The 27032-nt window shown below is 46.6% G+C and overlaps 1 protein-coding gene across 1 annotated transcript in view; it reads right to left on the reverse strand.

The window, feature by feature from the left end:
• Window positions 1-27032, reverse strand: part of LOC107116111 (protein FAM13A-like) — a 69845-nt gene that overhangs the window by 22282 nt on the left and 20531 nt on the right. The window contains exons 3-4 of the mRNA XM_015417980.1: window positions 22696-22876; window positions 4078-4237 (exon numbers count right to left, since the gene is read on the reverse strand). Of these exons, the coding sequence (XP_015273466.1) occupies window positions 4078-4237; window positions 22696-22876 (341 nt within the window). The remainder of the gene's footprint in view (window positions 1-4077; window positions 4238-22695; window positions 22877-27032) is intronic.

The raw sequence follows: 27032 nt of genomic DNA on the forward strand, positions 1-27032 counted from the left end.
TAGGGAAAATGTAATCATTTCAGATTTTTCTGCACCCCCTGGGAGTCCCCAAAGTGTGTGGAAAAATCTGTTTAACCTCCCCATGGCCCCAATCTGTGGGTTTAGATACTCGCAGATCACAGTTCCGGGTGGCTAATAGTATATAGATAATACAAGAGGTGGGACCCGCAATACTTGCAGGGTCTGCCATGGGACCTTGGGCCAGTCACTTTCTCTCAGCCTATCCTACCCCACAGGGTGGCCGTGAAGATAAAACAGAAGATGGAAGAGCAATTTAAGCTGCTTTGGGTTCTCACTGGGGAGGAAGGCAGGGCATAAATTGACTTGTGTGGACCTTTAAAACCCTAGATGGTTTGGGACCAACATGCCAGAAGGACTGCCTACTCACTAATAAAGCCACGCAAAGAGTACAGTCATCTTCAGAGATCCCACTCCTGGCTCCCCTGCCTTCTGAGGTGAGGCAGGTGGCAACCTGGGCAAGGGCCTTCTTTGTCGTGGTATCAGAACTCTGGAACCCTCTGCCCAGAGAGATTCACCTGTCCCCTTTTGTTGCCATCTTCTGTCAGCAGGTGAAGGCCCGACTGATGCTTGGATTGCTGTTGATATGCCATCGCATCTATTTTAGTTCCGTTTTTAATTATTTTAATGATGGGGGGGGGTTGGTTTTAAAATGTGGTTTTATTACGTATGTTTTCATTTGTCAGCCACCAGGGCAGAAAAGTGGGATATAAAATGTGTAAAATAAAACAAAAACGAATAAGCAACGTACGTAAGTAGACTAATAAGGTCTTCAGCTTCTCAAACTACCAGGCTTCAGGAGTCTCACAAGTTCAACTCAGAGTGGAACTCACGGACTGGCAGTGCACTCCCAAAGGTCAGGATGGCAAAGGCTGCAGCAGCAGCAGCTGTAATCCTCTCAGATCAGGTTTCCTCAGCTAAGGCGAGGGTTGTTTGCTGCCCAAAGGTGAGGGCCTTCTTTGTCGTGGTATCAGAACTCTGGAACCCTCTGCCCAGAGAGATTCACCTGTCCCCTTTTGTTGCCATCTTCTGTCAGCAGGTGAAGGTCCGACTGATGTTTGGATTGCTGTTGATATGCCATCGCATTTATTTTAGTTCCGTTTTTAATTGTTTTAATGATGGGGGGGGTTTGGTTTTAAAATGTGCTTTTATTACGTATGTTTTCATTTGTCAGCCACCAGGGCAGAAAAGTGGGATATAAAATGTGTAAAATAAAACAAAAACGAATAAGCAACGTACGTAAGTAGACTAATAAGGTCTTCAGCTTCTCAAACTACCAGGCTTCAGGAGTCTCACAAGTTCAACTCAGAGTGGAACTCACGGACTGGCAGTGCACTCCCAAAGGTCAGGATGGCAAAGGCTGCAGCAGCAGCAGCTGTAATCCTCTCAGATCAGGTTTCCTCAGCTAAGGCGAGGGTTGTTTGCTGCCCAAAGGTGGCATTAGGTTGCAGGACGCAATGACAGCTGGCGGTAAAGTGACAGAACAGACGGCCTGGAGGGGCTGGAAAGCGAAGGGGGAAGGGCAAGGGAATCTAACAAGATCCGTCCCGCATAGCTCAAAGGGGAGAGAGGTTCAAATGATGATGAGTATTTTCCTTCAGCCCCTTTAAAAAACACTGAGCCAACTTATGAGCAAAAACAGTCCTTCCCTGCAGCTCCTCATGAAAAGCAGCAATAGCCGCTAGGTGGGCCTTTACTGCAGACACCGCTAAACCGGCCTGTGCTAAAGACAACAGGTGTTCAAAAAACAATGATAACAGGCAGGTAAAAGGGCATTCACGTCTAGAAGGCGTCCAGACCTTAATCAAGCCCACTTCCTGTCGTAAGAATAGCTGGTTGAAGGTTTACAGGCTTGAAGCAAGGTATCCCGTACCCCTTGGGAGAAGGAGCACTCTATGGTCGGTTCCTCCATGCCGTCAAGTGTAGCCGCACTATATTGTGGTGCAACAGTGGACCGTGCATCGGCAGGTCTGGGGTGGGAGGGAACGGTATGTGGTCCATGCCCGCTAAGCAGAACAGCTCTGAGGAACCAGATCTGGTGGAGCCCGAAGGGAGCTACGATGACTGAGGGTGACATGATAGAGGTTTACAAGATTAAGCGTGGAATGGAGCAAGTAGAGAAAGAAGTACTTTTCTCCCTTTCTCACAATACAAGAACTCGGGTTAGAACGATAAAAGGAAGTATTTCTTCACCCAAAGTGATTAACACATGGAATTCACTGCCATGAGGTGGTGGCGGCTACAAGCACGGACGGCTTCAAGAGGGAACTGGATAAACATATGGAGCAGAGGTCCATCAGTGGCTATTAGCCACAAGGTACAGATAGGAACTCTCGGTCTGCAGCAAGTGGTGCACTGTATTTTTGGTGCTTGGGGGGAGCAACAGTGGGCGCTGGACCTCCTGATGGCACTTGGTATTTTTGGCCACTGTGTGACAGAGTGTTGGACTGGATGGGCCATTGACCTGATCCAACATTGGCTTCTCTTATGTTCTTATGTACCTGGATACAATCCGTCTGTTCAGCCACCATCTTCCCTATAACCTTGTTTAGGAGAGTGAAGGGAGGGAACACATAAAAGAGTGTGCCTGACCATGGGATCTGGAATGCATCTCCCAGAGAAGCTGGATCACTGCCCACTAGAGACCAGAATTCTGGTGCTTTCTTGGACTCAGCCGTGGCAAACAGGTCCATATCCTCAGGTGTCGAGAATTGCCTTGACATATTTTTGCAGGATAGACCATTCACGGTGGTGAAAAGGGAACTGAGGGAAGGGGGCGCCACCCAATGGGGCACGTGATGCATTGGATGGGAATCCTGTGCATGCGTTGGCTCCAGGAAAGGGTGGGGCACCCCCTCCTTGGAGTTTTTGAGCTAGAAAAAAAATTGTCTCGCGGCTGGCCTGTGCAAGCGCAGTCCTAATGCGGGGCTGCACAAGAAGATGGGAAATGAACAACTGTGACAGGAAATTTGTCCCCCGCCCAGTCAAAGAGAAAGCAAAATGATGTATAAATACACCAGTAATGTTGCAGCACCAGCTTCAAACCACAGGCAACCATAGGCAACACTGTGCCATCCCTGCATCTCACAAAGAGAAACCTCTACAGAACTCACAGTCGCATGATATTATGTGGTGTCCATGTGGTGTGGTGGTTACACGAAGGACCAAAAGACTGGGGGTCGAATTAGACATGATGGCTGCCATGGGGAGGCTGCTGCCATTTTAAAGTGATTTTAAAATGCCCACACCACAGCAGGCTGAGGAACTCTTGTTCTCCTCGATGCCTTATCAATTGCCAAAATGGCTGCCACCTCATCCCCCCCAGCTATTTTGGCACTTGAAAAGGCCCCCCCGGGGGGGGAATAAGAGTGCTGAGCTGCAGCATTTTAAAATCACTTAAATGGAAACAAGTCTACAAGACAAAGTTTCCACTAGTATCCTTCGATCTGAAAATTAACCCGTTCCTGACAATCTCCAAGAAAAATGGATGCCCCTCTTAGAAGCGTCAGCAGCACATAAAATTGACACCTCCCTGTTTGCTCTACATAAACATCAGGATCTACTTTCTTATTTTTAACTGTTTTTTTTAAATTTAATAAATAAAAAAGAAACAAAAAATAAATAAATAAATGGAAACAAGGGTGGCCATGAGGAAGCCATCATGTCTCGTTTGGCCCTCGGCCATTAAGTCCCCTGGTTGATCTTGGACCAGTCACCCTTTGCCTAGCCTACCTCATGCGAAGGTTGTGAGGAGGAAGTTGACAGAGAGAACTATATACTCTGCACTGAGCTCCTTCAGGAAAGGGTGGGATAAAAACGCATAGATAAACAGAACTGGCTCCAACAGATCCATTCCACCAGAGGAAGGGTTTCTCTCCAGAGGAAGAACCCTTCCTCTGAGGCAGATGGAGTCTTCCTTAGATGCCTCTTCAGCTGGAGGAAAGAATTTCCATGGCAGAACAGATCCATGGGATCCAACTCATAGCACGAGACACACCATAGAGAAAAAGATCCAAAAGCAAACCAAAACAAAAAAACAGCTCTCTCAGAAACACTCACTTTCACCAATATAATTTTTGCTAATTCCTCACATGGGTGCTTTTCTGTCTCCTCCTTTGTGAGCTGCCACTCAAACAACGTGGTATAGTCTTCCAGCATCTGGGCCATGATTTTGTTGCAGATTTCCTGCTCCTTCATACCATCAAACCCAGAAGATACACTGCAAACAAAACAAAACAAAAACAGATTTGGAGCATTACAAATATACACGGTCCTTAATGGCTTCTGTTGGGATAACTGTCTGCCAGCCAGCTGGGTCATCAGAGACCGGAAGCCGGCAAGATCTGAGTCGTGAGGAGACTGACAATCCAATCCCCACCTCTTTCCACAAGCAATTCACTGAGGTTGAGCCTTGTTCACTCCGTATATGGGCGTCTTCCATCTACAGGATCACAGAAGGAGAAGGAGAAGGAGGAGAAGGAGGAGGAGGAGAAGGAGGAGGAGGAGGAGGAGAAGGAGAAGGAGAAGGAGAAGGAGGAGGAGGAGAAGGAGGAGGAGGAGGAGGAGAAGGAGAAGGAGAAGGAGAAGGAGGAGGAGGAGAAGGAGGAGGAGGAGGAGGAGAAGGAGAAGGAGAAGGAGAAGGAGAGGAGGAGGAAAGAGGAAGAAGAGATTGGATTTATACCCCGCCCTTCACCACCCAAAGGTGTCTCAGAGCGGTTTACAAACTCCTTTCCCTTCCCCTCCCCACAACAGACACCCTGTGAGGTAGGTGGGGCTGAGAGAGCTCTTTCCAGAGCTGTCCTTGAGAGAACAGCTCATCAGAACAACAGCTTGCCCAAGGCCATCCAGCCAGGCGCAAGTGGAGGAGGGGGGAATCAAACCCGGTTCTCCCAGATTAGAGTCCGTGCACTTAACCACTACACCAAACTGGCTAATACTCTGACAGCACAATCCTAAAGAGCCTTCTGAGGCCACTGACTTCACTGGACTTAGAAGGGGGCAACGCGGCTTAGAATTGTACTGTGAATCTAACAATTCTTGTACTGTGAATCTAACAATTCTGTTGTGCCTCAGAGAAGGGAGCAAAGGAGGGATACCCCTGAGACCTGCTCCTAACTTCTGGGTAGGCAGAATCCCAGAGGCAAAGTACTGCCACAATAGCCTGTAAAGTCAACTGTTGGCTAAAAAATAAAATATACTCCTCATGAGCACAGTCCCCTATCTCTCATTTTATGTCTCATTCATTCCTTTACCTCTCATCCCCCCAAAAGTCTCAGGTTGCGTGTGTAAAGCGCCATCAAGTCACAGCCGACTCATGGTGACCCCTCGTGGGGTTTTCAAGGCAAGAGATGAACAAAGGTGGTTTTTCAATTGCCTTCCTCTGCATAGCGACCCTGGACTTCCTTGGAGGTCTCCCATTCAAGTACTAGCCAGGGCCGACCCAGCTTAGCTTCTGAGATATGATGAGACTGGGCAAGCCGGGGCCATCCAGGTCAGAGCAGTCCAACTACACATCACAACAATTTAGCCTTAAGCATGTATCGTGACTGGCATGTAATGAGAACAGTCATCCATTTAATCCAACATCTTGTTGGCTACGCACAGAATGCCCAGAGGAGGGTCACAGAGGCCAATGACTTCTCCCTGATCCTGCACTCCAGCAACCAGCATTGAAAGATATACTGCCTCTAACCATGGAGGTTCCCACTGAGCTGTCATGGGTAACAGTCATTGATGGTACTCTCCCCCATGAAGATGACTAACCTCCTTGAAAAGCCACCTAAGGGCCAAACCAGATATGAAGTCTGCCACAAGTTGGTTCAGGGTCCCCCAAATTCAGTCTCCAAAACGGGTTCTCCGACCCACCTTAACGACTGTGACATCAGGGAACTAAGGTTCCCAAGTGTTCCACGTCCTCGTTTGGCTCAGAAGCGGGGGGGGGGGGGGGCAGGGGTTTCAGCCTTCCTCCCATTCCATTTAAGCCTGTCCTCCCCCCTGTACTGACTCATGGCAGAAGCCACGTCTAGTTTAGTCGTAAACGACTGATCGCAACCGCAATACGGCCACCTGGATTCCCAACGGCTATCTTCCCGGTTACAAAAATAATTCTTCCCTCTCATGACAAATTCCGGTAGAGGAGCAGAATTAAGCTTTCCCAGATAAGAACAGCAATCATAACCTTTGCTTATGTCAATCTCCTTTTAAGAAATGATTAACCTTTTGCATGTTTTGATTCTCCGAAGTGACTGGCGCTTTAAAAGCCAACTGGCATTCCTTCACGATATCCTGACCTTTCCCCCGACATAACCGTGCTGTTTTCTGTATACCCCAAACCATAGTTCAGGAACCGTGGCTAAGAATCCCAGCTCATCTCACTTCAAGTATGGCCTGGTGTCCTGCCCACCATGACAAAAACTCAAGCCTCCACCCCCCCCATGGATCCCTCACGTACCCCTGGAGGTGGCGGGGGGGCTCTTCTGGCCTCCTCCGGGCCGCAGTGCTCCGGTGCTGGCCCAGGAAGGCAGTGGGGAGGCTCTTCTGGCCTCCTCTGGGCCGCAGCACTCTGGTGCTGGCCCAGGGAGGCGGCGGGGGGCCCCCTCTTCTGGCCTCCTCTGGGCCGCAGCACTCCGGCGCTGGCCCAGGGAGGCGGCGGGGGGGTCTTCTGGCCTCCTCTGGACCGCAGTGCTCCCGCACGCCCCCCCCAAAAGCAGCGACGGGCCTCCCTGGGGCCGCAGCACTTCACCACCATTTTGCCAGCTCCTGGGCTCCCGAAGCGGCACTCCGGCGCGCTACGTCCCCAAAAGACCCCTGCAGATAACCACCATTTTTTTTAACTGTGATTTTCTGCATGAACAAGGGAGGGTGAGTAAGGCCCATGACAGGGTGTGTGCACTTTTACAAAAACTTACCCACAGTTTAGAAGACATCCGAAAGCAAGCCAAGATATTTACAGCATGGTCTTTTGCAGAGTTACTCCAGTCTCAGGGTAAGACTGGAATAACTGCCTAAGATAGCACTGTAAGACCAGAATTCCCCAAGTTACCAAGCAAGCAATTTGCAAACTATGGCCAGGATCCAAAGAGCTACTTTAGATGCACCAAAAGGTATGTGCTGGCCTCCCACGGGATTTTATTTTATTTTTCTTCTTGGAACGGTACCAAACCATATTGCAAACCGATCCTGGAAAGTTCCTTCAGTTGCAAAAGTCATTTACCATATGGCAAATGGGACTGCTGCTTAGGAGACACAGGCTCAGATCTATGGAGGCGGAGAATTAGGCCTATTTCTCTTTGGATCTCAGTCCATTTGCTCAGTTTAACGTCCCTAAAGTTTCTAAACCCAAAACGAAAAACTCTCCTTTGATGACTAATAGGTTTCACACCACCCGTATTTTCAGCTTAGCAGTAAACAGAACTGGCTGTAAATCTCCTCTCAAATAGATTTATTCTGCAATTTAACAAATCCCTTGGTTTTTAAACCGTTTCCTGGCTTAGCTTTGTTTCGATGATGTAATTTGCTCTTCTCTTATGGTAAGGGTGGCCACAGGCAATTCTCAGGACTTCAGGGTGAGAGTGGGCAATTTTTTGAGTCCGAAGGTTACACTGGGATCTCCACCCACTTGTGCGGTCTCCAAGTTGGAGAGTGGTTGGTCGTAGCACTGCCTTTGGAGGAACCAGGAAGAGCCAGCATCCAACTCAGAGCCCTCAAAAGAGCGTGGAGACACAGATGTGGCCCCCTTCACCCGCTCAGCTGCTCTTAATAGCCCCTGAGCATTGGTCTAGTAGCCAATGCAATGTTCTAGCGAGCCACTGCTCTCGACAAGCTGTTAAGCATCTTGATGGCTGGAGGTTAATAGCAAATGACACCTGCCCCCTAATTCAGGTTGCCCACTGTGGGCTGGGAAATTCCTGGAGATTTTGGGGTTGGATCCTGGGGAGGGCAAGGTTTGGGGAGGGGGGGAGACCTCAGTAGGGTATAATGCCATAGAGTGCACCCTCCAAAACAGCCATTTTCTCCTGGAGAACTGATCTCTGGTTCTGGAAATAAGTTGTAATTCCAGGAGATTCCCAGGCCCCACCTGGAGGTGAGCAACGCTATCCATACATCCCTTCAGAAGCTGGGAGACGAAGCAGCAGAGCTTAATCAGGGGAGGCACAGTGGGAAAGTGGGAGGAACGGCACAGGCGAACAGAGCAGGGAACGTGTCAGCCAGCTCTAGTTATGCAGGAAGTCCACATTCCACTTGACAGCTGTCACTTAATGGCGCATCTTCTGTAATCCTTACCTCTCAAAGTAAACAAAGGAAGAACACTGAGTAACCAGGCACACTTTGTGCTACAATAATAACAGTTATAATAGCAATTAGGTTGCGGTCACACGGGCCAGAGAAAATTAGGGGGTAGGGGAGCGAGGCTATTTCCTCCGGAAGAATTTGACCTGCAGTTCCACGATCACTTCTCCCTTTGAAGCTGTGGGCGCAGCCCGTTAGTGCGTAATCAGACGCAACTGCAGGTGAGTCGGGGGGGGGGTTGTGCCGTTTCCCCCCCATGCGCTTAACTGAGGGATCGATGAATTGCTACTCCGCTCCGAGGGCTCCCTCTGGAGTTTGCGATGATGCGCATACTGCAACCGGGGGAAACAATGACACGGAGTCAGGATGACCTGATCAGACCATCCCGATGCCATGTGAGCACGCTGGAGTGACCAGACACGGGGAAAGTCCATCCGTGGCCCGTCGCAACCTGTTTACTACCAGATTTTCCCCGGTGTCTTTTAACTCCACTTCAGCGGCGGAGCAGAACAGGTTGCTGACGGCTGTGGGTCGTTTCCCAGATGTTGTTGTCTGATCGTGCCCTTTAAATCCGCCCAGCATTCGCACCTATGTCGGGTCTAATTGTGAGTATGATTGTAATTGTGTTATAATTACAATTTATATCTATAATTATAACACAATTAACTGTCAACCAACATGACCCAAAGACCGGACTGCAACAAGAAACACTTAAAGACAACTTTGAAGTATCAATTGGTCCCAAGTGCAGCCGTTCAATTACTATTTAAAGTAAGTCACTTTGCCAGGGTTGCCAGGCTCCTCCAAGCAACTGGAAGGGGTGGGGCTTACCGGGAGCAGGGAGGAAAGCTGGGGATTTCAGCGATGTGCCTACGTGACTGTGGAAGTGACACAGGAATATTGGGGAACGTTGGGGGGGGCAATGCTCTGGTTTGGGGGCAAAACTCTATAATAGAATTAGCTTCTACCATAGAGTTTTTGCCCCAAAACCAGAGCATTTGTGCCTATGTTCCTTCCGGGTTACACAGACATGTCACTTTAACTTCCGGCACTCCTCCCTTTTTTGGGGGGTAATTTGGGGGGCAGCAGAGAAGTGGGGCCTGGCAGTGGGAGACCCCCCCTCTCTGGGGGGCCGGAATCCCAACATTTTGCTCATACGATGCCTGCTTTGAAATCTTTGTGTGGGTTATCTCCCCCTGCCCCCAGTTCAATGGGTTCTAAATCATTACTTTTAAAGCCCCTTCCAACCTGGGACCCACACAGTTGAAGGACATGTCTGCTCATCCCGTCACCTCCTCAAGCTGTCCCACCGTGCAGGGGGGGGGTGCAAACTGCCCACTGCCCAGGTTTGGGCTTTTTCTGCAGCTGTGCTTGTACTATGGAATGGCACTCCTGAGGCTGTTAGGAATGCACCCACCGCAGTAGTTTTAGAAGGTATGTAGACCAGAATGATTTTGGAGGGCATTCAGTGGAAAGTTAAGTGGCAACTTCTGCAGTTTTGGAAAAGAAAAAGAGCTGGTTTTTATACCTCCCCTTTTCTCTACCTGAAGGAGTCTCAAAGCAGCTTCCAATCGCCTTTCCCTTCCTCTCCCCGCAGCAGGCACTTTGTGAGGTAGGTGGGGCCGAGAGGGTTCTGAGAGCACTGGGACTGACCTGAGGTCACCCAGCAGGCTTCAAGTGGAGGAGGAGTGGGTGGGAGATCAAACCCGGTTCTCCAGATTAGAGTCTGCCACTCTTAACCACTACACCACACTGGGTCTCACTGCGCCACAACATATGGCACGGTTTGATTTTATTGATCGTGTGACTTTATTGCATTGTTGATGGTTTTAATTTCTACCATAAGCTACCTTGGGTCTCGCTTGGCTGGGCAAAGGGCATTTTAAAAGTATTTTAAGCAATTAATTATTAAGTTCTGCAACCTGCATGACTTCAGATCACTTGTTTTGCATAATTTATTCTCTTTCCACAAGTTGTGGGGAGGACTAGGAGTTAAACACGAACACTAAAACCTTACCCCTACACCACTGAAACGACTGGTCAGCTCTGCCCCTCAATTTTATTGCCACCTCACTTTCCAGCATTTTTATTTTTATTTTCATATAGTTTTCATTAAAATAAGCAAATAACATAAATAAAATGTCCCAGCATTTTTAGATGAAAACTAAGAATCTGGTGAGATGGAATTCTGCAGCCAAGACTACACCGTATTTATTTCCTGCAGTCCCACAGAAACTCAGAATTGACACACATCTGCAGACAGATGTGCCACTTCAATGTGCTCATTTTTAGAAGCCATAAAAAGGTAAAGGTTCCCTTGCTCGAAAGCCAGTCGAATCCGACTCTAGGGTTGCGGTGCCAGCACTATCCGAATACATTTCCATGGTCATGTGGCCGGCATGACTAAACACCAAGGCACACAGAACGCTGTTACCTTCCCACTAAAGTGGTACCTATTTATCTACTTGCAATTTCTTGCTTTCGAACTGCTAGGTTAGCAGGAGCTGGAACTAGAGACAGGAGCTCACTCCGTCATGCGGCACCCGGGTCTCGAACTGCTGAACTACTGACGTTCCACAGCCTGCAGTTCAGCGTCTTAACCACTTGAGCCACCGCAGCTCCTTTTAGAAGCCATACACATTTATATTTTCCAGTTATTTTTTTTTAACAAAATGATGTCCCATTTTCACTGTGCAGTGCCCGTTGTTACAACCCGAGCACATTGTGACTTCTCTTCATTTTCCACATTATTAACCATGCTTTGGACGGCCTGCTTCCTTTCTGCCTGCAATCTGCTAGTGGGGCTTTATTCTAGGTAGGGAGAATTCAGGCTGAGCTAAGCTCCATGTTCGCAGTATTTCCTATGCTGGGGTTTGTTCTGGAAATTCTTAACGTGATTAAAAGAGAAAATCCTTGTCAGGGTTTATGTACTAATAAAATCCCATGGAATTCATGAACCTGGCATCCAAGCTCTTTTTTTCCCTGGAAGTGTCGTTCCCAGAGTAAGATTCAAAAGAGCCCTCTCACAAACACAGGTTTAGCCCGGAAATAATGCAGATTAACAGATCTTTTGCACGACGGTGGCTTCCTTTGGATTACTAAGAATATGTGTGTTATTGTGTGTATGTGTGTGTGTGTTGGGCAAAGTGCCGTTTTGCAAGAGTAAGCATGCAGAAAGCAAACAAGGAGGGCACACCAATGGCATGGTGCCCTGTTAGTCGGAAGTGGCCTCTAAGGTCCCCAAGCAACACAAGAGCAATCTGTTCAAATACCGGAAGCATAAATATTGCTCATGCTCTAAGTGCCAGTTTGCTGGCCTTTGCCCGTTTGTGTTCCTGCTCACTGCCAAGCTACTTGAAATGAGAGTTGCAGATAATTTCCCGGGAAGCAAAATGGGCAAATCTCACAGTCTGAAGGCTCACTCTCGGCTTCGTTTCAAAACGTCAGGAATAAATTGCTGTTTATGTGCACAGCATCTGGCCAGCTACACCTGCAGTCATTGGTGATCTGTGCTTAAATGGAATGAAATGCCTGGTTTGCGATTGCTGTATGGATGTCAAACTGACCTGGCCTAGGAATGTAAGTGACAGCGGTACATTGTTACAGAAAACTGATTGGGCAACAGACCCAAACAATTGGAGAGATGGGCTCAGGGCTGCCTCGGGTATTAGACTCATCAATTGAAACCTACAGTTCTCACAATACATCGTAACGGCATCGAAATCTCTCAAGGATTTTTGCCGCACACAGCAGAATTCACTGTTTGGTGACATCTAGAGATGTTTTAAAGAACAACTGAGGACCCCCCCCCCCCAAATAGTTCTGAGATTCTAAGTCAACTATTAAGCAATGATTTACAGCAAGATGTAAGTTCAAATTATGGAGAAAACGCTCTGGAGTAAAATACACGTTAAGAAAACAAAAGAAAGGCTCTCAAAAGCAATTACAGGGTGATGTAACAGGGTACTGGGTCTGCACGTGATTCCCAGAAGGACTGAGAAAAAAAGAGGCCCATCCAGGGCTCTTTTTGGGCAGGAACGCACAGGAACAGAGTTCCGGCTGGCTCCCGAGTTGGCCATGCCCAGCAGGAACTCATTAGCATAATAGGCCACACCCAACAGCAGAAAATCATTAGGATTGGCTACATTAGGGGTGTGTGGCCTAACATGCAAAGGAGTTCCTGCTACAAAAAGAGCCCTGGAAGGTAAACAGAATAAGAAGCAAAAGGTGGGTGTGGCTGGATGACCACACTTCTGGTAACATGGGGGTGCGGCCTAATGTGCTAATGAGCTGTGCTGTCAGGGTTGTGGCCTAATATGCTAATGAGTTTCTACTGTTGGGTGTGGCCTATTATGCTAATGAGTTCCTGCTGGGCTTTTTCTACAAAAAGAGCCCTGTCAAACCAACAACCCCCCTTGAGTCCTACTTGTCCCTCCATCAGGACTCAAGGCCACTGCAGGTCTTGAACCAGTGACTGGAGAGATGTCAGGTAGAGATTCAACCTGTGTGCTTTGACTAGGGTTGGCTGCATCCAAATAGGGTCTGGAGATCTCCTGGAATCGCAACTGAACTCAACTCAAGAGATCAGTTCCACTGGCAAAAACGGCTGCTTAGGAGAGTGGACTCTATGGGCATTACACCCTGCTGAGGTCCCTTCCCCAAACCCAGCTCTTCCCATGCTCTGCCTCCAAATCTCCAGGAATTTTCCAACCTGGAGTTGGCACCCGTAGATGTGACCCAGCTCTAGCCAAAGGAGGGAACTGCAGGGAGACCAACCACATCAGATTTCTTTTGCACAAATAGACCCAAATATACCCCTCCCAATCTCTACAATGGTTTCTGGATCAGGTTTGCTGAGCAACCGGAAGACCTGATCTTGTTCACACCCCCCCCCCCCCCCGGCCATCAGCAGCAAAACAGCTTTGCATGAGATCCTTTCCCATGGCATGCAGAACTGTTGCAATGGGACTAGTCTTTCCTTTGGTATCATTCAGACGTCTGCATGAGATGGTGCATTAAGGTCAGACTAAAGCAATGTACTGTCAGTTATGCTATGCCCAGTTTTCTTACAACGATCATGCAGTGATTCTACACTGAAGAAGCTAAGCTCCCACCATCCCTTGCTTCCTTATGTTGCCTGCTATCCAATCCACCTTCCCTTCTCAGTACTTTGTCCACCACCCTTGTCACTAAGAGCTGACAATAATAAAACCAACTCCCATTGGCTCCTGAATGCCTCTCCAATCAAAAGCACTTTCGTCTCCCACTGCAGAGGAGGAGGAGGAGGAGATCTTGGTGTGAGAAGCAGCGACCGACATCTGACATATTCCATAACACATGATTGGTTCCTGAATCACTCAGGCTGACACAATCTGACCACAGCAGATTAGCATTTCTTTAAAAGACTTTTGAGGAATTTGGCTATATGGAAAACACTACAATCTCAAGTAAATCAAGCCCTGTCACATCCATACTGCTTCCGGTTTCTGTCATTCATTCTCAGAGAGCAAAAGGGCTGAGGATAACTAAAGTTAGCTTTCTGGCCAAATGGAGACTTAAACCTATACTGCTGTACATCATACAGTTTGGTGTAGTGGTTAAGTGTGTGGACGGACTCTAATCTGGGAGAACCAGGTTTGATTCCCCACTCCTCCACATGCAGCTGCTGGTGTGACCTTGGGTCAGTCACAAGTTCTTTCAGAGCTGTTCTCTGAAGAGCAGTCCTTGAAAGAGCTCTCCCAGCCCCATCTACCTCAGAGGGTGCCTGTTGTGAGGAGGGGAAGGGAAAGGAGTTTGTAAGCCGCTCTGAGACTCCGAGTGAAGGACGGGGTATAAATCCAATCTCCTCCTCCTCCTCTTCTTCTTCACACTGGCTTATATCCTTCCACTAAACTAAGCAAAATCTGAAGGCTTCCTCCAGCCTAAGGAGCCTTCTATTGGAGGAAGAACTACTTCCTTTAGGCTGGAGAAAGTCTTTGACCTTTGCTGAGCAGAACAGTAGAATATCAGCCACTGCCTCTTGTTTCTAGGGCAGCTACTCAGTTTCTGCGGAGCACTGAGCATGTGCATTGGGCCTCACTGCTGCTCTGAACACAGAGCAAGCTCAGAGCACACCTTACGCCCCCTTCTGGCTGTGCACTGGAAAAGAAGGTTGACAGCAGTGTGCAAGTGGTCCCTCCGGTTAGATTTTCCACTGTTTCTGGTGTTATCATTGGGGAACATACAATAGGCTTTCAATGAAATGTTTAATTACAAATCAATATTGCTTTAAATGAGGCAAATATTGCTGAATGCGCTTTTAGAAACTTTGCTCAATCCAGAACACAGAAAAAGCTACTGAATGTTCAATATGAGCTCCCTGGTAGCTTCCTGAAAAGTAGGGTTGCCAGCCTCCAGGTGGGGTCTGGAGATCTCCCAGAATGACAACTGTTAAGTCGCCTACTTAACAAAGGAGTCAGAGAATGATTCAGCAAAAGATCAGCTTCATTCAGCAAGGCGTAACACAACTCCAACAGATCGACTCGAATAGCCAGAACAGCTTTAGCATTGAAGCTGTTCTTCTTTTAAACTCTCCCGGCTAATATAGCCACGCCCTATTATACAATAACAACCAATCAGATTGTGACAATAAAGGCCAATCACAAGCGTTCCCTCTCATGGAACTGGATGGTAGGTGATTGGATGGTTCTTCCTGGGCTACCAATGGCATTGGAGTGATTAGGATCCTTGCCCAGGACGAAGCTTAACGTGGTGTACGAATGTGTGAGCTTTCATACATACACAGTTGAATATACTACAACAACTGATCCCCAGGTGACACAGATCAGTTCCACTGGAGAAAATGGCTGCTTTGGAGAGTGGGCTCTATGGCATTGTACCCCACTGAGGTCCCTCCCCTCTCCCAACCCAGGCTCCGCGCCCAAAATCCAGAACTGACAAACCACATCTTAGATTCTGCAGTTTTTAATGCAGTCATCCGCACATTCACGGTTTTAAGCAACAGAATAAAATGTTAGTTTTGTTTTTTTAACACCCTGCCCCCGTCCTTTTTCTCTTCTAGACAACAACAGAACAGGCATCTACCCTCATCATAGAACAATAACAATTATGTCTGTTTTTCATATTTAGTCGTATCTAATCCAAATCGGGCACCATACTGAGAGCAAAGCAAGAGGTCAAGTTATGTAGCTAAACATTCTGTAGCACAAATGGCAGCAAGATTTCAGGGCTACTAAAATTGCTCCAAAGGATTAAGTGGAATGACAGCGTAATCCGCACGCGAGGGCAACGGCTTGCTCATAGCACCTCTGGCCTACATTCTTGCAGTTTGACTTGGGATGAAATGAAATTGGCAGGTGCAAGGAGTGAGGGGGAGGAAAGGGGCATGCAAAAGAGATACACGCACTTTACCTGGCAACAGTTACCCGGTCATAAACTGTAAAAACAGGTGGATGACTAATCCAGGAAATGCAAGGATGAGAGCCTCGATCAGTTCGATGACAATCACACTCCCGGTATTCCACGTATTTCTCAAGAACTTGCAAAAGGTACAGGCGACAGGCCCAGGCAGTTCACGGACACTCATACCTGTAATATCTATGTACTTCCCAAGAACTTACAAAACACCTGCAGCTGGCAACTATGGAATGACATCCATGAAGATCTCCCACTCAGTTTGAAGGGTGAGGCACCTTTACTCTGACCTGATTCTATTCCATGCAAAAACATAGATGTGGTAACAACACAATTCCTTTCCTTTAAATACACCCAAATACCCCACTCCTGTCAGCCTACCAGCAATACATTCCATAGATTAGTTATCTACACACACAAAGACAGTATTCATTCTTCATTATTTCGGCTTCTAGCACGACAAGAAAAAACAAAGGGGGAGGATGTGGATGCAACGATCAAGGTAAAGGAAGTGGCTGTAACTACACAGAAAGTGAAGAAGAAAGTGCAAAAGCTGGAAAGGAAACAAATCTCCATGGAAGATCAATTGTTGCAAGTCCAAATGGAAAAGGTCAATATGATCCTTTGCTTCCAGGGCATGCCAAAGAACAGAGGGGAGAGTGAACTGCTAGCCCCAGTGACAGAAATGAAGGTGGAATCGCTGCTTAACAACATGGATGTGGTCTACAGATCATATTCAGGCTACATAAAGAAAAATAATCTGCCTGGGGAAATTGTGGTGAGATTCTCGAAGAGGCGTGTCAGGGATGCAATCCTGAAAGCGGTTGCTGGAACACCCCTGAAAGCGTGGGGAAATACAATCAGAACGCTAAAGGATATTTCATTTGAAGTAAGACAATGGAGAAAGAAGTACAAAGAACTTGTGCTTTTTCTTCAGACAAACTCAATTGGATATAAATGGCTATTTCCAGAAGGCATCACTTTCAAGATCAAAGACAAAAAAAGAAAAGATTGACTCTGTTCAGAAAGCTCAAGAATTTCTAAGGGTTCAGCTGGGAAGGCCAGAGGACGGGAAGAAAGAAGAGGACAGCAAGTCCAGCGGCGAGCTAGACTCTGGTTCTTCCGGAGAGGACTCTCTGTCAGAGCAAGGGGCAGCAGCCCCAAAAAGTCCTTACAAGCTGCGGAAGAGAAGGGGGAAGGAGAAGTAAAGGCTGAAGGACTCTGAAATGTGCCTTTGAGACTTTTGTTATGGAATGATTGGGGGTACTGTTTCTAGACAGTTAAATCTAAGTTTTAAAGAAAAAGTGTTATAAATGTTTGACTCAGTTTATAAAGGGATCAATGATGGGAAGACTTGATGTATCTAAGCTAGTTGGAGGATCTCCTCTCTTGGGCTTTTAGTTAGTAGTGGGTTCTTTACTTTATCCCCTATATGTAGTTTCCCATCCCTTTTCTTCTGTTGTAGTTTTTTTGTAGTGATAAAAAATAGTTAAAAAAATCCCCTCTGGGGGCTTCCCAAAAAAAAGAAAAAAAGATGAAATCAGGCTGTCCCATCCCCCGTGACACTTTACACATTTTCGGACTTACAGAACATTATTTGGAGCAAAATTGTTCCGTAAAACTTTGATATTTGAGCATGCATGAGGCTGGCCTAGTAAAAGTTACCAGGAATAAAGGGTGGGGGGAAGGTGCCAGGTACTAAAGGCCAAATATTAAAATGATGCAGTAATAAGAATCTCACTCTAAGCATCAAATAGGATGCATGCTTCCAGTGTACAAAGTCTAATATTAATGTGTGCAAACATCATGATATCAATAATTAGTGATGCATATGTCAATGAGTAAATATTTCTCCAAAGACAGGCATCTTGTACTACACCCTAGAGAGTTAATTGACAGGGGAGGGGTTACAGCAGTAGAGCACTGGCTTTGCATGTATAAGGTCCCAGGTTCAATTCCTACCATCACCATTTAAAAGGATAGGAAGTGATGGGAAAGACCTCTACCTGAGATCCTGAACAGTCTCTCCCAACAAGCGCAGGCAGTAATCATTCTGATAGACCAATGGTCTAACTCAGTATAAGGCAGCTTCCTGTGACCAATTTGATTTCCCCTTGTTTATTTATTTCAAATATTTATATCCCGCTTTATCTCCTCAGATATTCAAGGCTACTAACAAAACAGCAAAAACAACAAGGGCACAAACACAACATGTGTCCAGCAACATCAAAACCAACACACAAATAAAACACACAGTTAAAAAGCAACCTAAGCAATTGACCCTACCCTAAACTCCCTCTGGATTAGAAAGCTCTGACATGCCTTCCAGAAGAAAGAGCCTGCTGTTCCCATGCTGGGGTTCAAACAACTCATCCATCATGGTGTTCTGTCCAAGTTCTCTGTGTCTTTACATTTGTATGTGTTGTCAGCTATTAAAAGACTTCAACAGATATGCTCGCATGCTGTAATGTCCAACCTACATCACAGATGAATGAGCGTTTTGCTGGGATTCCTTCAGATGATTGCTCCTTGTCAATGGCTGATTCATTATGGCAGGCTTCTTTTATTGTTCCAAACACACTGTTGCCAGGGAGAAATTTCTTGCAAAAGGGTTGTTCAAATACTCAGCCACTTCTACCCATCACTTATGATTGTTTTTGAGTGGCCTTTGTAACTTGATTACTACCTTTGATGGAAGAGACACACATCCAGAGGCATTGGAAATTTGGTATCAGAACAATTTGGAGAGCGTGTGCAGTTACCATGAGAGTATATCCATGGCCTCCTGAGTAAACTTTTAGCAACTGCACATCATATGAGAAAGCAACACCTGGCTTTAAAGAAAATCTTTTCTTCATATATTTATTTCTGCATGCATGTTGTTTTCTTATAGTAATATTGACCACTGAGGAAGGCCCTAGGGGGCCGAAACGCGTATGGTCTATTGGTCATAAAATATACCCACCAATTGTATATGTGAAACTAACAGCTCTGTACGTAGAAAGTTTTAAGAGTCTGATTTTTGGATCATTTCTTTTAACCTATTTTATCTTTTACTAATGTGTACACCATAATAAATATTTATATTTTTATAACATTTTATAATAAGTTATTTTGATAGCTTGACCGTTGTAAAGCCTGCACGGTTGATGTTGCTGAATTCTTCTTTGCTATTGTTGTTAATTGTTAAATATTGTATTGGCTTATTGGCTGTTAAATCTGGTAAAAGTGAAAGTGAAAAGACCAGAGCAGATCACTTTCTCTTTTCCCTCCTTTCTAGTAAAGGTTACCACTATGCCAAAATGGGCATGAAAGCTGCTCCTTCCCATAAATGAGACACTGGAGTTTGAACCTGGAACCTGGTATGTGCCAAATTTACACGCTACCACTCATCGGTGGGTTTTTTACTTTAAGGGCCAGCCCTCCCAAGCATCACATCACACCAAAATGCAGCTACAGACCTTTTCCCAGGTGCTACATGATACCCCCTCATTGCCCCCATCCACATTCCCCTTCCTTTCACTTTAGCTGGCCTTGGGAACTATGAACGCACACAAGGCTATGGACACAACAATTTGCATACCGCACAAATAAAGTTGCTCATTTTCATCGCTGCCCACTGGCCAGCGCTCTGTGGATTCCACAGTCCCACAATCAGGCAAGTCACGAGGGAGCGGGGGAAAGGAACAAACAAAAACTAGCAGCAAAACAACCTGACCCCCAAAGAAAAGCAGTCTTGATCTACAGAAGCAGTAGCAGCCTAAAACTTCGGCATTTCAAAAAGGGCAAGAGGTTTAGGAAGAGATTCTTTCTTAAGGTCAGCAACAAGGAAGAGATTGTGCCGTGTCATTGTGATAAGAACACAGCAAATAACGTTAATACCATGCTTTTAAAAACCGTCATGTCATCCTCCTGTCAGGCGCACTGTCTTTAAATTCCACAGCTAAATTTTTTAGAGTGAAGATGAATACACCTGCCTATTAAAATAAACAAGAAGCCAATGAACTGGATAACTTCACTAGCAGCACAATCCTACGCAGTTACTTCAGTCCAAGCCCACTGAATTGCACAGGTTTAGAGTGGAGTAACTCTGCACAGAACGGCACTGCCCAACTCTTTTGGACTGCAGCCCTCCGTTAACAAAATTATCAGTGTGGTATATTACTCAGTACAGCACATCTGAACTAGCACACTCCCAAACTCATCTCAGCATATGGTGAATTTTGTATCACACCATGTTCAGCGTAATATTTCACAGGATTTACACAGTACAGCAAATTTACATCAAATACCAGTGGGGGGAAAAAAGTGAGTGTTAAATGGGAGGAAGTCCTATTTCCCTGCATCTTGATAAGTTAACTTTGCCATTAGACAAAAGGGTCAAAGTTTATACTGAGTCAGCCCATTAATCAGGCAGAGTTCCTCCAGGGTCTCAGACAAGAGACCTTTCCCAACTCTTTTAACTGGGGAAGTCAAGGACTGAACCTTGGACTTTCTTATGCATGGCATGTGTCACATCATGGAGATATGGATCCTGCCCCAAAAACTATCAAGTGCTAGGGTGTTTTGGAGGTCACTGATTCATAGGGTCGCCATGAGTCAGAAGTGACTTGTCAGCACTTAACACATGCACACCCCCCCCCCTGCTCAGTTAAGAAGATCCCTTCTTATCATAGGCTAGATCCAGTCAGCCTTTTGCTCAGTCTCACCCAATTCCCCTCCTTATTGCAGCTCCCATCCCACATTGCTTTTGTTCATGCAAATCCCGTGATCCCCAACATAATGTTTTCCATGGACAAAGGAGACCGTTTCAGAGGGTAGCCGTGTTGGTCTCCAGTAGAACAGCTAGATCCAAGTCAAGAGCACCTTAGAAATCAAAAAGGTTTTCAGGGGATGAGCTTCTGAGAGTCAAAGTTCCCTTGGTCCGGTACCCTAAAAGTCTTGTTGGTCTCTGACGTGCTACTGGACTCAAATCTAGATTTTCAAAGGAGACTCCCTTTTTCACCAGTGGAAGAGCCAACTGGATCTAACCCAAAGAGTACTGTCAACATGCATTTCAAAAGGTCTGGCCTCTTGGAACGAATGCATGTCCTAGGTACTAACACACTGAAATGAAGGAAATGGAAGATTAGGCTTAATGAAAATAAGTTCTGACAGGTCTACTGAACTGTTTAAGAATCTTCTACAGGCAAAGCTTTGGATCCTATGAAGTGGCAACAGGAGGCTGATTTTCTCCATGTTCCTCTCCTTCTCTGCAACCCCTTTCTACCCACCGAAAGAGTATTCTAGAATTATTGGACCGATATGGACAAGTCAGGGATGCTAGTCTAGGCTGATCCTGCACTGAGCAGGGGGTTGGATTAGATGGCCTGTATGGCCCCTTCCAGTTCTGTGATCCTATGATTCTAAATAGCCATACAGATCGGGGGCTGCAATGAGGAGGGAGAAATGTGAAATTGCCCTTCCTGCCTCCTTTGTCAGTGCAGCTCTGTGATTTCACTCCTCTCCTCCGCCGCCTCCTCACTGAAGCTTCATGTGGCTCTCCATCACATCACCTTAATACAGACTGGCTCTCAGTGAGTTCTGACTCACAGGAATAAAGTGACTGGGTGCAGGTGGGAGCTAGATCGCAGACTTGTGACTTATTAAATTATTAAAATGCTTGCCAGCATAATACAGATATGACAAGGCTCAGGAATTTACAGAACTAAAACATGAATTAGCCCTGAGTGTGAAGGTTCTGTCCAGAGTTACTAGGCAGAGCTTTGCAACGAGTGGGAGGGTTGGGGGGGCGGGAACACGGAGAGCATGTTATATTGGCAACATAGTTGACGTCACTAGATCTCTTCTGCGTAGCACCTGTAAGTGACAAATCGGTGGCTCTAGGACTTGCTGGAACTCTACGGTAAAGCTATGCAGTTTCTGGTGATTCCTAGAGCTACTCATGTCACTTCCAGGCTGTACACTCAGAGTGACAATGAGTAATGGCAACAATCAACAGAACTAGGAAGGCCTGTGTCATGATCTGGGCTGTGCCACCAAAGGCCAACTAGGCCCAGGGAGCCTGGCTAGCAGTAAGGGAGGGCTGGGCCTACAAACCCCAGAAGGCCTTGGGAAGTTTTGGCGCTGATTTTGACCAATAGGGAAGAAGAGGGCTGGGGAATATAGGAACTGGTACAAGAGGGAAAGCTGTTCTTCTTCCCAGGGAATAGAGCCAGAAGGGACTGAGGCCGCTGTGGGGAAGAAACCCTCATCCTGAGGGAAGGGTGAGTAGTCTAAGGCCACTTGAGAGTGAGCTAGGGACTGTATATATTTAGACACATTAGGGCATTTGATTTCTTTTCTTTTCACCCACTTACTGTTATTATTCTGCACCTTGTTTGTTTGACCTCCTATAAAATAAACTATTTTCATTGTTCACTCTGCCTGGTCCTCACGCCTATTATTCGGCCAAAAGGGAGGTCTAAAGGCCTGGGAGGGTGCTCTGGGCCTTCTCAGAGGAGCTTGGAACCAGAGTGGTGGCAGCGTCAGGTGACACCCCACCTGAGCCGTGACAGCCTGGCAACCCTAGTTCTACCCAGCCTCTTTAATTACTGCCAACAGCTATCTTCCTTTAATGTGCTGGGTCCACATCTACCTTGGCTGCAATCCTAGGAACACTTTCCTTGGCGTAAGCCCCATTGAATAAAATGGGGTTTACTTCTGAGCAGACCTGCTCAGGACTGCTCCTTTTGTCCCACTGCAATGTATTTTAACTGCTTAATTACATATTGGGGGGGGGACTCTACAGCTCTGATGGCTGATATGCTTTTCTTTAAAAATGAAAAGTGGAGCTCTCCAGAATATACACACTGGATGATATTCAAACAGTTTGCTCTAGTGCCAGTCAACTGTGCGCCACTAACCCCCCCTAACTCTACATCCTGTCCCAATTTAAGCTCCAAACTGGGAGTTTCGTTTAAGCCAGGAACTTACTGAAAACAGTTTGGTCCAAAAACTGTTGCAAGGTTGGAAACAGTCATCCTGTTCTCAGTGTGGTGCTCAGCAACTCTCCTCAGGAACTGGCAAAGGTACTTCAGGAGGCTATAGTGGGCCTCAGGAAGTTGACTCAGGAGCTCTCTCAAAGCGCTCGTGTTCTGGCCAGCATTTTGCTTGTCTGTAAATACAGAAGAAGAAGAAGAAAGACAAGGTTCTAAACACCAAATAATAACTGGCAGGAAGATAAAGGTGTTTTAGGCCCAAAGGTCAGATTAGTATGTTGAGAACACAGGTAGGTTGAGTGGATTTACGCACAATACTTGTATTTTACACAGTGAGGCCTTGTGCCTCTGGAGTAGCTGTGGTGTGGTCTGCCCAGGCATCCATAGTGGAGAGAAAGACACAACTCTAGATTTAGCCAGAGAAGTGATCAAGTGATCATTTCACCACAAATCAGTCTGCATATATACAGCCCGTGGGGGCACACTACGAAGGCAAAATGGCTTGGGAGAAAGGGCCACACCCCCTCCCATCGATAAAGGACTGACTGACGGTAAGTGGTGTGGTTCTCACATGAGATGGTCCCAAGGGAAGCAAGGATAGTTAAACTGGGGGACTCATTGCAACAGGATGTGGTGATGGCCACCAACATGGAAGGCTCTATTATAGTTACATGCCAATAAAGGTAACTGGACTGGAAAACATGGAAGGCTTTAAAAGGGGGAGTGGACAAATTCATGGAGGACAGGGCTATCAATTGCCCCTAGTCATGATGGATACCTACGAGAGGGATATATCAGTTGGTTGGAAGCATGGGCTGTTGCACTCAGCCTGCTTGTGTGCTTCCTAGAGGGAGCTGGCCGGCCACTGTATGAACACAATGCTGGACTTGATGGACTCTCTGGACTGATCCAGCATGGTGCTTCTCATGTTTTATGGAGTCTCCTGTCGTTTGGAGGGTCAACCCCAGGAAAGGCAAAGCTTGTCTTGCATTGGGAGGCCCTGGATGACATGAGGCCAGTTTCATGTTCTGCAAGGACACCCCTAGCAAGGCAGCCTTGGTGATGGTGGGGGGCAGCCCCCAGGGCATAGCCGTAACGGCCAGCTGATCCTGCTAAACTGGCAGTGATATTATGACCCACAGAATGACGCCTCTATCCCCTACTATTACGAACTACCACCCAAACCATTCCATTTCATTATCCCAACCTTTCTCCATAGAGGTTGTGGAATTGTACATTCCATTTCCGACCCTGTTAAGAAGGGAATGCAGAAAATTAATCCCTCGCATACTACTGCTCATCTTGCTTGCGGATGAAAACATGCTGCAGCAGTAGCTGGGAACTGGTCCTAGTATGCTCCCCCCTTCCCTAAGATTCCCCCTCCAGGCTCTACCTGCCTAGACTGGCCACCATCTGTCATGACCAATGGAAGAACATCACAAAAATCAAACACAGTTGTGTAAATAAAGGCATGCCTTAAAAGAAATTCTACGTGTGCAACTGAACTGACCGTCAGCCTTCTGCTGTACACAACATTCCTAACTATCCAAAAGACCATATTCTTAACTGTCCAAAATTTCAGCTTTGGATAGAGAGGACTTTTTAGGATGGAAACATTAATGCATCTAGTCCAGCATCTTGTCTCACACAGTGGCCAATCAGTTCCTCTGGATGGCCAACAACAGGGCATAGAGGCCGACGCCTTCCCCGATTTTGCTTCTTGGCTCTTTAAAGCGGTTTATTGCTGTGGCCATCACTACATCCTCTGGCAGTGAATTCCACATTTTAATCACTCTCTGTTTAACAATATCAGTGTGTCAGCAAACTGGAGAGTAGACTAGTACTCAGACGCTCTGGGATCAAGCCAAGTCCCAAGAGTAGTGCGGCGGGTGCCTCAGAGGTTTGCTTGTGTGAAGAATTAGCCCTTTGCGCTGAGCGCAACAATGTGAGAGGCCACCATTCAGTGCCTGTGTCAGGGGTCACCCACACCAATCTAATATCAGTCTTTGGTATGATCCGAGCTTGAACATGTGATTTTCAAACATTAGGAGTGGTGTCTGTAAAGCCGTGTGGACCTTGGATCAAAACATTCCCATTTTAAATCCCAAATACCAAAAGCTTCTAAATAAACCCAAGCAAAGCTAAGTGGAAATTGAGAGGCAATCAGATGTTCTCAGACATGAATGATTTTGAAACCTTGCTGAGTCTTGCATGCTACAAGTGCTTATCAAATAACAAGACGGGAGACTGGGCTACGAGGTTGCTCTCTCGCGGCTGGAGGCTCATGGCGACAGCTATTACACATCCTCAACTTAATGAACTCAACAGCTGTTACATGGATACAGTATCTCTTTTTAAAATAGCAGAAGAGGTTAAAAGCCAACCCAAAGGTAAAGGAGACAGGCCTTTTTATGGGTAGTTGGGTAGCCACTTACCACACATTTCTACCTCACGTGTGGTAAAAAAAGTTTTACTACTGTACCTGGCAGGAAGATATAGACTGAGATCTCTCGCACCAGAGTGCTTTGTGCCCAGACAGATAATAAGGTATCACGGTATAAAAGTAAGTTGGTTGTCATATTAGTTAACCAAATGGTGAAGACATTTTTACTACCCTACCAGTGTTCCCTCTAAGCTGAGTTAGTGTGAGCTAGCTCACAGTTTTTTAGCCTCTGATTCATACATTTTTGTCTTAGCTCAGGGAAGGATGGCTCCAGAGCAAACTAATTTATGCAGTAGCCAAAGCGTTCACTCACAACTTTAATGCCAGTAGCTCACAAAGTAGAATTTTTGCTCACAAGACTCCACAGCTTAGAGGGAGCATTGTTATTATACCCAGTCATAAATCTGGTTAAGCAGGAGAAGGCTAAAATTCTCACTGTGACAAGTTGCTACAGAGGATTGATTTATTTACCAGGTGGTTGCTAATTCTTTGAATGGAATGATGTAGAAATATTTGTCTTTCTGCTCCATGTGCCATTGCCTTGGCAGCTTATAAGACTCATACATTTGCCAACCACCAGCAGTTCTTTACCACAGATTCCAGAATTATTCCTGCCATGGAGGCCATTCAGTACAATAATTGCCCCCAAAAGTATGAATACTGTTTCATTGATGTTGTGCACCTTAAAGTATCTGGTCCCCGTTCCTGTAATACTGATCATACGGCACTCTTGGATCACCTTTGGTTTTATACAAATGAAATATGACTGACTGTCCAAGTGAATTTCATGTGAAATTTCATTTGAAATTTGATCCAGCCTTTCCCTCATCAAAACTTTTCTTCTAAATGAGTCAGAAAAATGCTTGGGAGAGGGGCAGAACACACCGGCCAAAGGCCACTTACCTTCTACCCTAGGGCTGCCAAGTGGGGGCGGGTGGCGGGTAAACCCCCGCTTTGGAGGCCCGATTTCCGCTGCCGCGGAATCGGGCCCCGGGGGGAACTCCGCCCCCGAAGTGCAGCGTCGATCACGTTGGGGGCATGGCCCAGATCGTCGGAGGGAAAACTCTATGGTTTTCCCTCCGACGATCGGGGCCACACCCTCAACGTGAGCGATGTAGCGCGTCACTTCCTGTTACGTGCTGGCGGCGCGCTTGCGCTTTGCGCACGCACGCATTGGCGGAGAGCTCCCAGAGCCCGGTGAGGCTCCCCCACTGGTAAGAGGAATCAACTTGGAAACCCTATTCTACCCTAACGAGAGAGAGAGAGAGAGAGAGAGAGAGAGAGAGAGAGAGAGAGAACAATTGATTCCCCCCCCCCAACTAAAAATATTAAGATTCTTGGGCCACTTCCCCACTTTCGTTTTTGTCACTCCTTTGCCCCTACTGCTTCAGAGTTTTCCTCTCCCTCCCAATGCGTTTTGCTTTCTCTAGTAGTCCCAAAGGGAGCAAAACACATGTGGGAAAGGGGGGGACAGGACCCAGAGTAATAGAGAAAAATGAGTGACAAAAAAGTGACAGTGCAGAAGTGTCTTTTAATTGATCCGCCCTGGTGCTTTCTGGACAACTCAACAGCCAGATAAGAGCAGCAAATCTGGTGTGATTTGTCTATGGATACATAGTGAGGACTGTAAACTGGAGTTTACACAGAGGACTTGTGAGTCACCACAGGGAACCAGCTCTTCAATGACAAACATCATTTGTTATCCGAAAGTCTTGGATTTGCAAGGCCTAATCTATTCCGCGAGGGAAATGTCTTTTCTGGCCATCTCCCTGATTAGGAAATGCCTTGGAGAGCTAATTGGCTCTCACCGGCCTCCCGCCGACACTTGAGCTCATTTGGTACTTTTCCAGTTTAACAAAAGTCTTTTTTTATCCCTCGATGTTCTTAAC

The sequence above is a fragment of the Gekko japonicus genome, unplaced genomic scaffold, assembly GCF_001447785.1.
Source record: "Gekko japonicus isolate JY-2015 unplaced genomic scaffold, Gekko_japonicus_V1.1 scaffold1018, whole genome shotgun sequence".
In the NCBI taxonomy this organism is placed as follows: Eukaryota; Metazoa; Chordata; class Lepidosauria; order Squamata; family Gekkonidae; genus Gekko; species Gekko japonicus.